The sequence below is a fragment of the Trypanosoma melophagium genome (assembly GCF_022059095.1).
Source record: "Trypanosoma melophagium isolate St. Kilda chromosome Unknown ctg36segment0, whole genome shotgun sequence".
Lineage (NCBI taxonomy): Eukaryota > Euglenozoa > Kinetoplastea > Trypanosomatida > Trypanosomatidae > Trypanosoma > Trypanosoma melophagium.
The window spans coordinates 17,126-30,964 of NW_027125173.1; the positions used below are offsets into that span (position 1 = coordinate 17,126).

At 43.2% G+C, this 13,839-nt stretch overlaps 7 protein-coding genes across 7 annotated transcripts; all 7 read right to left on the reverse strand.

Annotated features, from left to right (window-relative positions):
* Positions 1–871: 871 nt before the first annotated feature.
* On the reverse strand, positions 872–1,606 carry LSM04_005327 (uncharacterized protein; the record flags this gene model as incomplete). The annotated part of the gene is made up of 1 exon (XM_067330619.1): positions 872–1,606. The coding sequence occupies one exon, from the start codon at positions 1,604–1,606 to the stop codon at positions 872–874; it is 735 nt and encodes a 244-aa protein (XP_067188546.1).
* Positions 1,607–1,848: 242 nt separating this feature from the next.
* On the reverse strand, positions 1,849–2,136 carry LSM04_008984 (zinc finger protein; the record flags this gene model as incomplete). The annotated part of the gene is made up of 1 exon (XM_067330620.1): positions 1,849–2,136. One exon carries the CDS (start codon positions 2,134–2,136, stop codon positions 1,849–1,851), a length of 288 nt encoding a protein of 95 aa, XP_067188586.1.
* A 322-nt stretch (positions 2,137–2,458) lies between these two features.
* LSM04_000200 (V-ATPase proteolipid subunit C-like domain) lies at positions 2,459–3,007 on the reverse strand (the record flags this gene model as incomplete). The annotated part of the gene is made up of 1 exon (XM_067330621.1): positions 2,459–3,007. The coding sequence occupies one exon, from the start codon at positions 3,005–3,007 to the stop codon at positions 2,459–2,461; it is 549 nt and encodes a 182-aa protein (XP_067188485.1).
* Positions 3,008–5,467: 2,460 nt separating this feature from the next.
* On the reverse strand, positions 5,468–6,187 carry LSM04_008889 (Peptidase M8; the record flags this gene model as incomplete). Its single annotated transcript, XM_067330622.1, has 1 exon — positions 5,468–6,187. One exon carries the CDS (start codon positions 6,185–6,187, stop codon positions 5,468–5,470), a length of 720 nt encoding a protein of 239 aa, XP_067188584.1.
* A 1,889-nt stretch (positions 6,188–8,076) lies between these two features.
* Positions 8,077–9,432, reverse strand: LSM04_004453 (uncharacterized protein; the record flags this gene model as incomplete). Its single annotated transcript, XM_067330623.1, has 2 exons — positions 8,077–8,816; positions 9,018–9,432. 2 exons carry the CDS (start codon positions 9,430–9,432, stop codon positions 8,077–8,079), a joined length of 1,155 nt encoding a protein of 384 aa, XP_067188535.1.
* Positions 9,433–9,545: 113 nt separating this feature from the next.
* On the reverse strand, positions 9,546–10,055 carry LSM04_006532 (uncharacterized protein; the record flags this gene model as incomplete). Its single annotated transcript, XM_067330624.1, has 2 exons — positions 9,546–9,903; positions 9,964–10,055. 2 exons carry the CDS (start codon positions 10,053–10,055, stop codon positions 9,546–9,548), a joined length of 450 nt encoding a protein of 149 aa, XP_067188558.1.
* Positions 10,056–10,640: 585 nt separating this feature from the next.
* LSM04_008349 (uncharacterized protein) lies at positions 10,641–13,295 on the reverse strand (the record flags this gene model as incomplete). Its single annotated transcript, XM_067330625.1, has 1 exon — positions 10,641–13,295. One exon carries the CDS (start codon positions 13,293–13,295, stop codon positions 10,641–10,643), a length of 2,655 nt encoding a protein of 884 aa, XP_067188579.1.
* Positions 13,296–13,839: the final 544 nt, after the last annotated feature.

Here is a 13,839-nt window from a genome sequence, read left to right on the forward strand (position 1 = left end):
CTTGGTAGACTGACGTTGCGCATCATTGAAGTAAGCGGGGACAGTCACAACGGCGTTCTTCACTTTCTCACCGAGGTATGTCTCTGCAATCTCCTTCATCTTTTGCAGCACCATTGCGCTCACCTCCTCCGGCGTGAACTGCTTCTTCTTCCCGCCAACCTCCACCTGCACTTTCGGTTTGCCGTCCCTGTCCGCCACAACCTCGTACGACAACAGCTTCTTGTCCTTCTGCACTGTTGCGTCGCTGTACTTCCGCCCAATGAGGCGCTTAATCGCGTAGATTGTGTTGTGCGGGTTCTGCGGAAGCTGGTTTTTCGCGCCGTCACCGATCAACCGCTCCGTCTCTGTGAACGCCACTACAGACGGCGTGATGCGGTTACCCATCTCGTTCGGGATGATGTGCACGTCACCTTTCTGCCACACCCCAACAACAGAGTACGTTGTGCCAAGGTCGATACCGACGCACGGCGCCTCCACCTTCCCATTTCCATCAGGAGCGGCGCAAACCGTTACTGCCAGCGCCACCACGAGCCCCAGGACCACTACCAGAGGCAATCGCGCCATCCAGTTTATCAACGGGAAATTAATGTGTTCGTATATGTCCTACAACCTACTACATACAGCAAGAGTGAAGAAAGAAGTAAATACAGGAAATCAACAGTGAAATGTGTGCGCCAGTTGCACCAAAAAGTCAATCGAAGGAAAAGCAGCAATACATACCATTTTGCATCACATCAACAGCATACAGTATGGAGACAAATGCTACAATACATTTACATGAGACATTGGAATTTCTGCAATACACACACCGCCTGTTGTCCTTGTTGCAGCGGTGAAGCGGGAGTCACCCCACACAACAGCTTGACTCCAGCTACCACTCCCGTGTGCTAAGGGAGCTCTTGAGTGGAAGCGTCATCTCGTGTGGTGGAGCCTCATCCTCTGTGTAGAAGAGCCCAGTGCGAAGCTGGTAGTGTGTTGTGCTCTCGTACAGCGGGGCAAGACGCAGGTACGTGTTGTCCACCGCCTTTGGTGCCGTCCACGTGAGATTAACGGTACCGTTGTACTCGGACCCACCCGTCAGTGGGATGCGCTCTGCGTTGTTGCCTGGATGGAGAAGACGGCGCTCTGGGTCGGCGGTGTCGAGCGGGAGCTTCTCACGGACCAGATCCTCCGTTGAGTAGGGCTCCTTATTTCCGTTAGGGACGCCAGAAACAGCTGCGCTGCTGTCATGGGCCCCACTGCCACGTAAGACGGAAGGGTTCAGCTTGCCGGTCGGGCCTCCCTCTCCAGTGCCCTTTGCATCTCCTTCACCGCCAGCTGCTGCCGCATTTGCATCAACTGTGCCATCCGGAGCGGCCTGCAGCCGGGTGTCCGTTGTGCCGTAGCGAGACTTCCCGAACAAGTCGGGCATATCAGGTTGCTTGGGGTTACCGAATGGGTCCACGGCGTCCGACGCCTTCATCTTAGTGCAAGTAGTGCGGAAGTGGGAAACGCCGCGCGGAACGGGATTGAGCCAGTAGGCACCGCCGTAGTTGATGAAAGCTTCGCGTGCATCATTGCCAACGGTTACAGCGGCGTCACCATGTGAGGCGGAGACAGAAGCCATAATGCTAGATTCAACGGTTGCAAAAGAAAACGCAAAGAAGAAAGTGTACATCAGAGAATCCCTTGCAGGAGAAAAGCATATATCAGAAGGGTAAAACACACGTGATGCACAGAGCAACGCCACCCAGCCATCATACAGGATGGATCCTAGACATACATACATACACACACACAAAGGAAAACAGACAACACATACCATTGAAATAGCTGCTACTGTAAAAGCACTCCTGTCACCCACCTCCGTCACTGCCTGGTTTTCAGTGGTTTTTTCTGCCGCTGAGCAGCAAGCTCTTGTCGACGACGATCTAATCGCGCCTTTGCGTCATCCAGGCCAAGGTGCTTTCGCTGGCGCCGCATATCCGCTGCATCGGCAGTTGCTTGACGCTGCGACTCGTTCTTTTCAGCGTCGCCGCAACCATGCACCTCCGGAAGAAGGTGAGAGGTGCACATGCGTTTGCTGCAGTGGCTGCAGGCTGGGAGGGCAAGGTACGTCTGGTTTGAGCACCCCTTGAACCCACATGTGGCTGCCATTGAGTGAGTGCGAGTTCCCTCGCCGCTAATGCTGCCTCCGAACAGAAGCAAAAGCTGAGAACGAGCCTTTTACCAGAAAGAAGTAGGACACCAGGTAAAAAAAAGAAAGAGACAGTAAGTCACCACACTTACATTTGAAATAACAAATACCACCAAAAGTCAGAAATCCCTACATACCCACAGATCACCAGTACACGATAGGAGTACTACACCTTCTACAGATACAGGGTCCCGTTGTACAGAACCATGCGCCTGCTGTCCTCCCCCTTCCACAGACACCCACACTCCCCATGTACTAAACACGGAACTATCGTTCTGTATCTCACTCTGTCCCACAGAGGGCGTCGTACCGATTGGCTTGGTTGTTCATCAGGAGTGCAATGATAAGCCCATACAGACCAAGCGCCTCAGAGAAGATGAGCATGAGCACCATTGCCACAAAAATCTGATCCTGCTTGCCATATGCCCGCACCGCGGTGTCGCCCACGACTCCGATGGAAAGCCCTGCCGCTAGCGCTGCCAACCCGGCCGCCATCCCTGCGCCAAGATGCAGCGTGCCGGAGAAGGTCGAGTATGTGTACGGCTCCGTTCGGATGTTGTTGTTGATGATGACAGCAACAATGAGTCCGTAGATGCCAAGAATGCCGGCCATCACAACAGGGACAATCCCGCGCATGATCTTCTGCGGCGCCGACAGTCCCAACTGCGCCACCCCAACACCCGCCTTCGCTGCCCCGTAAGCGGATCCGAGATTCGCAAAGACAAGAGCAACTGCCGCACCCAGGGCACCATAAAAGCCCGCACCCGGCGGATACATACGTGCCAAGCATGCATCACGCTTGGTCAATGCCAGCGTACCAATAGCGACCATGGAGAAGACGCCTGCAACAACAAAAAACGCACGTAGAGAGCGACAACGCATTGTCCTCAAGTCCTACACACAATATATATATATATATATATATATATATATATATATATATAATTAACAGCAATACAATCTTGGCACAGCAACTGCCTAGGACAAAAAAAAACCTACGGGAGGAACAACAACAAAAAGAAAAAGGAAAAAAGTAAAGACTTTCATTTTGGACATGCTTTTTTCCCGGTGTTTCAGCCATTGCTACAGACCACAACCTGACTCACTGCAGAAAGCCATGTCAGCAACACAACCCCCAAAACACCTCCATCATGCAAAGACGACCCACATCCAACCCCAGACACATGAAATAAAAGGCCTCAAAAGCAAAAATTGGTGGCACACACACCATCGGCGTGAACATACTACACCACGTTGAGAAGGCAGCTTAAATCCGGTACAAAGACCTATTCTTGAGGTTTTTGCAAGGAGGCATGCGATTTAGCAAAACCCCACTGCAAAATAGAAAACTCACGGGTCGAACAATTCACGGGGTCATGTCCACTCATTCTTGCGCTACATGGTCTGTACAGCAAAAAAAAAAAAAAACGAAAAAGAGAAACGCGCAAGAGAAGCATATACACACACAGTGAGCAAAAGACGACTACCCACGAGAAAATGCACCAACGACACGAGCACACCACAACAGAGCAGCAGCAACACCACCCACAAACCCCCAATAGAAAGGAGATTCACTGGTAGAGAGAATAGGGATGCCACTCCGCACCGGAGATTATTTCCCACACAACAATTAACATCAGCGTGCACACACACACACCCATAAAAACAAAAGAAAACCGTATCCCTTCTGAACATACCAAACCTTGAAAAAGGTTACTGTCGGAATGGAAAATCACCTAGTACAATCAACAGCCCTTTCTACACTGCTACATGACGACACGGGCTCCCATATAGTACCAGTTAAGGAAAAAACACACCTCAAATGGCACTGCTTTATGCCGTACTCAAAGATCACATACATCGAATGCCCTCTCCGATAGATCCAGGTAAAAACAAACAATATATAAAGTGTGGACATTGTTGTCACCTGTCCAGAGGGAGGAAAAACGAAAACAGAAGCATATGCATATACACGGGTACTGTAGAGGTAACTATTGGTTCACCATGACTTGAATACATTTGACGCCGAGCACATGACGTTACTGCGTCACAATGCCATGGCGTGGCGTGGGACCATTGTCGTTTTACTAAGAAGAAAAGAAGAGGAAAGGAAGAACGTGTTTGCACAAGTGGTACTGCATGTCAAACTGAGAAACAACGTTTGCCGATAAGGCCAGTACATCAGCACATCATTAACGGGGAAATACTAAAGATATTTCTCGCTTTCTGTGGCTTGTACTTTAGCTCTCGGGGTTGGAAAGAACGCTCCCACACCCTTCCACGCCGAAGACACTCAATAATTCTTAATGGAGCCTCAAGCGATTCCGGACATCGAACCCTGGCCTTTTCAATCAAATTATTATTCAATCCAGGTGTTCAGACCGTTGAACCTTATTGGAGGTATTTCAAAATAAACTTAATGGTAATAAAATAAAAAGTATCTCAATGGCATTAGCACTTTCAGTTTTAACAAGTGCGCCACAAAAGTAAATTTAATGGTTCCAAAAACAAAATATAAAAAGGGTACCCAAAATTAAACACTTAATGGTAATACAACAAAAGGTATTTCAATGGCTGCTGCACTTTTTATTTTTATATATAAAGGGCGCCAAGAAAAACTTCAGTGGGAAAAAACAGAAGAAACAAAAAACATAACACTCTCTGTGAAAAACAAAGAAAAAATGAGAGTGTTGAGATGTAAAATAATTTTTTTTGTTTTGCGGGATCTTCGCTGCTCTAATGCTATTCTCGCCCGCGGGATGGTTTATAGCCTACGCACACCCGGGCTGTGATTGAAAAACAAAAAATTTGAAAGTAATATTGGTTTGTTTATTATTTTATATGTTCATTTATTTATCTATTTTCCTGAAAATAATCAAAATAAAACCTTTTCGAAAGTAAAAACGTTTAAAAATAAAATCTCTTGACCAACGAGATATAAAAATATGTTTAAAACTTCTTTTTTGGTTGCGGGTGGGTGGGTTTTTAAAAACTCTCTTTCGAGTTCGGAGCGCGTTGTACAACTCTTTGTGAGGAGGTATTGGTGTGCAACCTTAAGTAATGGCATTGAAAGAGAAAAAGATAAATAGGAAAAGAAGAGATGTTTTCAAAGTATTCAAGCATTACAAAAGAGTCAAATTGTTATGCACACAGCTCTACGTCTCCTCCAACATGTTTCCGTTTACTCTACCACTGTATGTCCAATCTCTCTCTTTCTCTTCGAGAAGTTTCTTATACGACACGCTGGTGCTCTTTGCACGTTGCAAGCACGGCTTCTGACACTGCTCACAATCACAGCATTGGCGTGATAACCATGAGGACAACAGCTGCCAAGGCGATGGGAGCAACAGTGGCACAACCATCACCGCCAACGTTGTTATTACCACCACCACCACCGTTCGCACCACCAGAAGGGGGTGTCGGATGACCGGATGGATCGTTCACTGTAAGCCGACTGCTGCCGTTGAAGGCAATAGTGCACACTTCGGTGTACTGGGGGCATGTGATTGTTTTAAAGCTCAGTGAAGCAGAAGTCTCCACTGTTATTCTTTTGCCTTCAGGACAGTCGTGCCACCGGTCGTTGCCCTTGTACTTCACCTGCACTTTACGATGGCTCTCATCACACGACACCAGTGCACACACACCGCTCATTTTTAGTGATACAACATCCTCCTTTATATCGTAATCATCCGTACTTAAGCACATCGAGTTCTCTCCAGTCAAGAACTCAGGAAACCCACTGTTCCCCAACTCAGTGCAGGCAGAAGAGCGAAAATGTCCACTGGAATCCACTTCAACAGGTGAAAGGAGGATGGGACAAGGGCTCTTTGGGTCTGTATTGATATCCGGACTATCATCGCACTCAGAAAGTGCGAAGTGATCAGTGGAACAGTACACCCTCTTCCCAGTGCAGAACGCATTCGGGTAATTTGATACGCTTTCGTCTTTGAGGCAACTCCCTTCAATGAAACCACATCCCGCCTTATGGCCCCAACTCATCGGCTCCTCCATTCCCCAGTTGGCAGAATAAAATTTCATGTCGTGGAAAGTTGCCATCGTCAAAGCTGTTTAGTAGCCACCAGCGACCGCATTTGCAGAGTTCATCAACTCGTCCTTTGCATTGCGCCAGGACCACAGGGATGCCACATGTTTCAACGAGCTTTTATAGTCCAGTTCCATGCCCTTAAGATTATCGCAGCCGTAGTGTTCCCGTGCCTTTTTCTTTGTCATCTCCGAGCTCACAACCTCTCGTTGCACACCACGCACAGTGATGGTGGAGGTCATTTTGAGTTTTTTCATCAGCTCGTATTCGAACCCAAGTGCGTGTCCAATATGGTGCGCAGCATGGCGGACGCTGAGTCGCGGACTTACTGACGGATATGGAACAAAGTTCAGGAGACCAGCAATCGGACGACCAGAGGACAAACTAGCACAGTAAGCACCAAGCGGACCTCCAGGCCTCGCGGCCACGTACAGTACCATGTCAGCATTGGGAACACCTTTCGTTCTGTGGGTCTCAGGAACAGTGAGAAGGCTGCAAGCACCGCTTTCAAATGGAGGGATAACCAACGGCTCACTCTCGCGGTCAACGAGCAGACGATCGGCGTGCAGTTTGACTGCAGTTGGAATGATTTTCTCCATCAGGTTGGTTTTCCGATCTTTATTCAGGATAGTTTTCTTATCGCAGATCCACACATAACCACTGAAATCTGTTACATGGTCACCCTCATTGACGCAGTACTTCGTACCATCCTCCAAGTCCTTCATTGACGTCACGATGCGGATCAGCTTCCGCTTAGATGTGGCGACGGTGTACGCCTGCACGCCACTCTGTCCCTTGCGGGGCACCTCCCGCACAACACCAGCCGAGTGTCTGCCGGTCTTGTTGATCATCTCTTCGAACACAAACCGCTGCTTGACGTCATCCCACGCCACACACACACTGGCGCAGCACAGAAGCAGCAGTATGAGAAGCAGTGGTCGGCGCCGCAGAAGCAGCAAGGGACGCGTTGCCTTACTCATAACCTGCAAGTTATTGTGATCGGTGTAAAATAGAGTTGCGTAAAACAGTCTATAGAAGTTAGCGCAAATGAAGCGAAATATAGTTGAACTATTATTTCTGAAAGAAGAGTTAATAGAGTATTTATCAAGTAGGCAGAGGAAACTAAAAAAAAAAAAACGTCAGGAAATAATTATAGGGGCTTATTTGTAAGCCATGTTTATGCGAAGAAAAAGTAGTTGTCTGGTTTAAAGGAATGCTTCAACTGAGCCTTTTTCTCCTTGTAATGAATGAAAGCAACTTCTCATAATATGCTAGTAGGTGAGGTATTTTTCTGGGTATTGTACTTGATTTGCCTATGGTATAGGAGTCTTTATTCGCCCCTAACAGGAAAGTGTCCCTTTCCACTTTCTTTATTAATCTGATCACAGACAATTTATGAATATGCAATGATAGTTATAATGGAGTTGTGGTCTGTTCTATCACATACAATAAGCTGTACAATTCATATCCCAACTTCCATTAAGGGAAGAAGAATAGACATGTGATACATTCAAAGATCAAATACAATATCAGACAGCCACCTCACTTTTTTTGTTGTTAATTTAATTAGTTGTACTCGACTTCTTCTGTTAGCAAAAAAAAGAGAATTGGCTCCCCCACAGTGAGTCACCTTGAGTGATTCACATGGCCATGTGTTGCTGGTTTCTTTGTTCACGGAGTGCCATTAGCCACAAAAACAGATGAACCTCTGTAAATTAATTATCAATGAAGCAGCAACGCATCACCCAACAACAACAGGAAGAAGGAGGACATGAGGTAATGATGTAAGCATTTTTTACATCGCAAGGTTGGGTTCAATACAGTGCAAACAGGGATGGGAGCACTTATCTTCACGTTATCACATTTTTACCTCCACAGAAACCTTATTTTTTTTTTGTTGTTGTTGTTCTTGAAGATGTTCATAAACCGCATTATTCCTCTTACGCAGTTCCTTTACATCATCTTCCACTTTTACAGAATTGCAAGCGTTCACCTCCGCCCTGAGAGTATCCACGCGATCATTCATGCGATGAAGTTCCACGAGAAGTTCTCCACGTTGGCCGATAGCGCCGACAAGTGCACGGTATCCCTCCCGCACACCCACAATACTTCTCTGGAGTTCCTTCAGTACACTTCCAGACTCTGATTTGGTGGGCGCCTTATATACTTCTGCCTCACGTCTGGCAAAGTAAAGTCTGAGATGTCGTTCTAACGCTTCAATACGTCTGTTATACTCCACTGTGTCACGTACCACCGCAGTCAATTGTGTTTTTTGTCCACACGAGCTTAATGTCATATCCCAAATGTATCGAAGAAATTGAAGTCGGTCAATACCTTCAACATGGACTGGAATATCTTCTTGCAATTTTTTTATATCCTGCCGCTTCGCACGAATGCGCTTTTTTACCTCTTTAACTGCATGACGCAAAGATGTTAACTGTTCTTCATGATTACTACCATCGACACGTAATTCCTCTATCAATTCCGAACGTTTATTCGTTACTTTCTGGAGTTTCAGTATAATTCCACTCCTGAAATTTTCTACTGACTCTAACAACTCATCTATTTCCGTTTGAATTTGAGTTTCACTATCTTTTACTTTACTTATCAAATTAAGAATCTCTTCTAAACGTTGTGCATCTTCTTTACTTTGATTTCACTCCTTTTCTTGCTCCTCCAGTTTGTGAAAAAGATTTCGTAGATCATCATCAAAACGTAATTTTTTTGCTGTTAGCTCGGAAAAGGTATTTCTGAGAAGCCAAAGTTCTTTTTTAGCGTCATTGTATTTTCTGAGAATACTATTCTCATTTTGTGTGAGTAATGCCTTGTAGTCAATAACCCTATGTTTTTCTTCACCCTCGTTTAAAGTTTGGAAAGCATTCTCAGTTTGCTCCTTATGTTCATATATCAAAGTTATATCTGATGTTGTGATACCTTCTACGCCCACAGCATCTTCTGATGGGTTGTAGAAAAAGGCATCATTTTTAAAAGCATACTGTCGTAAATGAGACGAATTGAGTGGTAAAGCACTTTGTTTTGCAATCTTGGAATTCAAACGTATATTAAGTAATAATTTGTCATTGTTTGTGTGATTTTTAGTCATAAGCGGGTTTTTTAAGTAATGATGGATAAATTCATCTTCACGGGTGCGATCTGCTGCACGAAATTCCTGAAAAGAATAAAGAAACACTTCACTCAAATGTGGTTGCCACATTTTTTCCCCTGTATGGGAAAAAGAAATGGATGCATAGATCTATATCCTTTTTCTATTTGTTGCCATCGTGAAATATTTGAATTTATTTCTTCAGGTTTACTAACAATTACAGTCTAGAAGGGTCGCCTCACTGTGGAAACCACCATAAGTGGATAAATGTATCCCTTTTCTTCATTTTTGCTTTCATCGCATTGATTGTAGTTTCGCACTAAAGATTGAAATGAAAAGAGTGCTTCTCCTATTGGTGAGTTTTTATATTTTTTATCGTTATTGTTTTGAGTTGTAGCAATTCCATGAAACTTAGTAACAAGCCACATAAGGATTTTTCTTGTACTAGACTCTGTAGGATACATTAAATGTTCATCTTGAATGAAAGCACACCCGATTTCCTGTAATTTTTTCGTTAATATACTAAGATAACGTAGACGAGCAGCGGTATCAGCTTCCACCAGCAAAATTGGAAACTTCTCTCTTGTATTTTATTCATGAATTAAGTGAAGATGTTTCAGTGCGTTTATCAAAACCTCATACAGTGATACTGCAGTAAATTCACCGAGAGATGTCTGTATAGGAATATGAACACCACAGTGGCGCAGTTGGGCTATCGTTATTTCACTTTCCATTTATCTTCCTTGTGCCACGTGCTCCATTTAGAGAAGAAAAAGAATAAACAATGTAGAAGAAGGGGGAAAAAAAACATGGAAATGACGTGTACACGGAAGAAAGAGAGTTATTGAGATTTTATTAAACCTGACGATGTGGTGAAGAGAAAAATAAATCCAAACAATAAATAAATAATAACAATAACAATATTTTTTTCTCCCTTCTCAGAGGAAGAAGGGGTGGAAAGAGTAAAGGCGTGGGGAGCATCTAAATTGTCCATAACGGAAGCGAAAAATAAATAAAGAGAGAGAGAAAAAACACACTTATTTCCTCTCATGTAAGGTTGATCTAGAAATCTATTTAAAACCAGCAAAAACAAAGAGAAAAACAACAGACACATGCATAAGGGAAGACAATTCGTAATAATTACTCCGTGATTCGAGGGGGAAAAAAAAAATGATATAATGACCCCCTTTACGAGTGGAGGCTTATCTGTTTCGTTTCCTTACCTTAGGCCATTAAATAAAATTCATCTTCTTTTTCTTTTCCTTTTTCTTCTTCCGTTCAATCAAAACTCATTTTCCTTTACTTAGTGTTTTTCTCATTTAGCGACTTTGATACTGATTATGAATAGTTTCTCGCATGCTAGACACGTTCTCCTGCATCTGACGCAGTTCTTTCACCTTTGCCTGAAGTCTTTCACGTTCACGTTCTAGATGTAATTCCTCCTTCTGTCGTGCATCACGGTACATGACCGCAAGTCTTTCATGCTCAGCTGTGTCACGGTTTAATTTTTCTTTCAACTCCTCACATCGCTCTTTTGCATTTGATAGTAGAGTCTTCTGTTTTTCTACTTTTCGTTCTATTTCTTCTGCTTCCTTTTCTATCTGAAGTAATTCCGCCATCACATGTGTTTTTCTCTCCGTTATAAGATTAACTACTTTAACCAGAAACTCCAAAGAAGATGGGGTTAACTCTTCCCCATCCCTCTCTTCTAGGCCCAACTCACTTAAAACATTTTGACGTTGGAGTTTCCAGGATGCATCAATAACAACATAATCAGTAAAAGTATCTTTTTGCTCTGGTGTATCTGCTGTGTTAAACACAAGGACTTCATCATCGCAGTAAAGACGTGCATCTTCCACAAGCGCAATCTCACGTTGGCGGAGTTCTTCACGAATACGTTCTTTTTCATTTCGTTTGGCATCCTCCCAAGAACGTCTAGCGAGAATCCAAAGATGTTCTGCAGATTCTTCTTCCAAATGAAGAAGCACAAGTCGTTGACTTTCTTCTACTGCCATAATTTCACATAATCGTGCCTTTAAAAGTTCTTGTGCCTCTTTTTCGAAAAAAAATCTCTGTAATTGCATTTGTGTAGAAATATTTTCACGACAACGTACCTCTTGTTGAAGCATACAGCTTCGGTGTTCTGTTTCAGTATTTAAAAATTCCAACACTAATCTGTGTTTTTCTTCTTGTAAAGCGTGTTCCATATCATTTTGGGCCGCATCTCGTAAAAGAGCCATTGCTTTTACCTCTTGTTGCATAATTTCCCCTAATACCATTAAAGCCTTCTGTTGAAACTTTACTTGAGATTCCATACGTTCTTGAAGAAATGAGTGACATATTTCTAATCCAGAATCAAAATGCCAGACGATTTCTTCTCTGGTTGTGTGTTCCATCTCCAACACATTAGAACGGGATGAAGTCTCTTCTGCGATGATACACTGACGTACACTTTCCTTTTGATCAATCCAGCGACGTACAGCATCTTCGTGTTCTGCTTTAAATGAGATAAGTGCAAACCGTTCTTCATGTTCTTCCATTCGTATTTTTCCTTTTTGGTTTACTACAGTTTCTGTTAATTCTCGAAGTTTTCTTAACTTCTGTTGAATCCAGGCAGCAACCCCAATTTCATGCTCTTGCATGGCACTTTCCAATGCATGACGGGCTACTTCTTCTTCTTTGTATAATTGTTGTATTTGATGAAGGGTAGAATGTCCAAATTCATTACGTTCTCTCTCTTTTTCCAACATCCATTGATATCGTTGATCTTTTTCACGATGTTCTTGAGCAATAAGTGCAGTAAATACGGCCTCTTCTTCTTCTGCAATAAGTTGCAGGTGATGGATTGCCAAACGAAGTTCAGTTTCAATCTGCTGATACTTAAGTTCATTAAGTTTTTGAATTTCTTCTTTTCCATTTTTAAACTTTAATAAAAGTTCATTAAAAGAATCATGTAGATTTTGAATGATAATCATTCGTGCTACACTTTCCTGTTGTATCATAGCATCTCTCTGCTCTTCACAACATCGTATCTTTTCTAGCACAAGATTATGTTCATCCCCTGCCTTACCATACAATATTTCTCTTTTTTCCATCTCCTGTAAGGCTAACTCTGTTTTCTCTTGTACACAAAGTTCAAATATTTGAAACCTTTCCTGTCTCAACCATTCCACACGTTCCTTATCATCTAGGATACATTTTTGTAATATTTCTACTTCTCTCTGCCATTGTAAGATAATTTCTTCACGTTGTCCCCAATATTCTTCACAAACCCCACGACGTTCTCTTTCATTCCTATCTATAGCATTAAGAAGTTCTACATCTAAACTTTTTAGGGCAGCTACAGCTGCAGCTTCGTGATTAATAAGAGCATTACGTAAGGCAGACTCACGACTTTGTAAACCCAGCAACTGAAATATAAAGTTGTGCCAAATCATCACTTTCTGGGCTTCTCGCTCTGCAGACAAATACAAACTCAACCTCTCTTCACGCTCATGTTTCGCCACAGCAAGTAATACAATACACCGATCCGCAAACGAAGACGTCTCTGCCCATTCCTTCCGCTCAGTCGCACATATCACTTCACGCTCTGTGGTCTCTTCATGCCGGAGTGAAACAATTCGCTGCTCTGTAAAGGCAATGTGTGCGATGACTTGCAACACATCGCCCCAGCGCTCCACCAACCGTCGACGCTGCTTGGACTCTTCACGAGTAACTTCATCCAGCGCTTTCATTTGTTTACACCGAACATACGGTGTGTTGAGCAGAAAGTTATCAAGTTTCTGTCGCTTCAACATTGGGTCCATTCGTGTCGTGCGACAATCACACGTATCGCCCAGTCGGCCGCAGGCAATGCAACGACTATTGGAGGCGATTTGCCAGCCGGTGGAACACACAGATTCACTGCGCTGCCGCCGTCTGTGGTTTTCTTTTCCTTCAGACTCCGTACGGCCTACACCGCGTGAGTTAGACATCGCAAAAAAAAAAAAAAATAATAATAATGGTAATAATTACTAGTTCTACTGGAACAATAGTAGGGGTGTGATTGTATGTAAATGTTATGTTTTCTGTATCTGTAGGTTTTTTTTCTCTTGTTTTATTAAATTTTTATATTCTCTCAATCTCTCCTTTTTTTTATATCCTGTTCTTTTCTCAATCTCAGAGAGAAATATATACGTCTCTATTTTTTTTTTGAATGAGATGAAGAGAAAAAAAAAGAGAGAAAAAATCTAGCCTAGATCAATAATGCTGAATTTAAAAAGAGATAAAATGAAAGGGAAAAATAAGAGGAAATATTCAGACATCTCATCCATAAGTAGAAACATTTTATGCTAAGAAATAATAACATTTTATTTGTTACCTTGACATAGTATAGTAGTCCATCTTCTTTTTTCTTCCGTTGGTTTTACAATCATTCGTTTTCTCTTTTTTCTTCTAATTGTTCGAATTTATTCCTTTTTTTTTCTCTTACAATGGAAACGAGGTTTTCTTAACTCTCTTTTTTTCTTTCTCTATGAT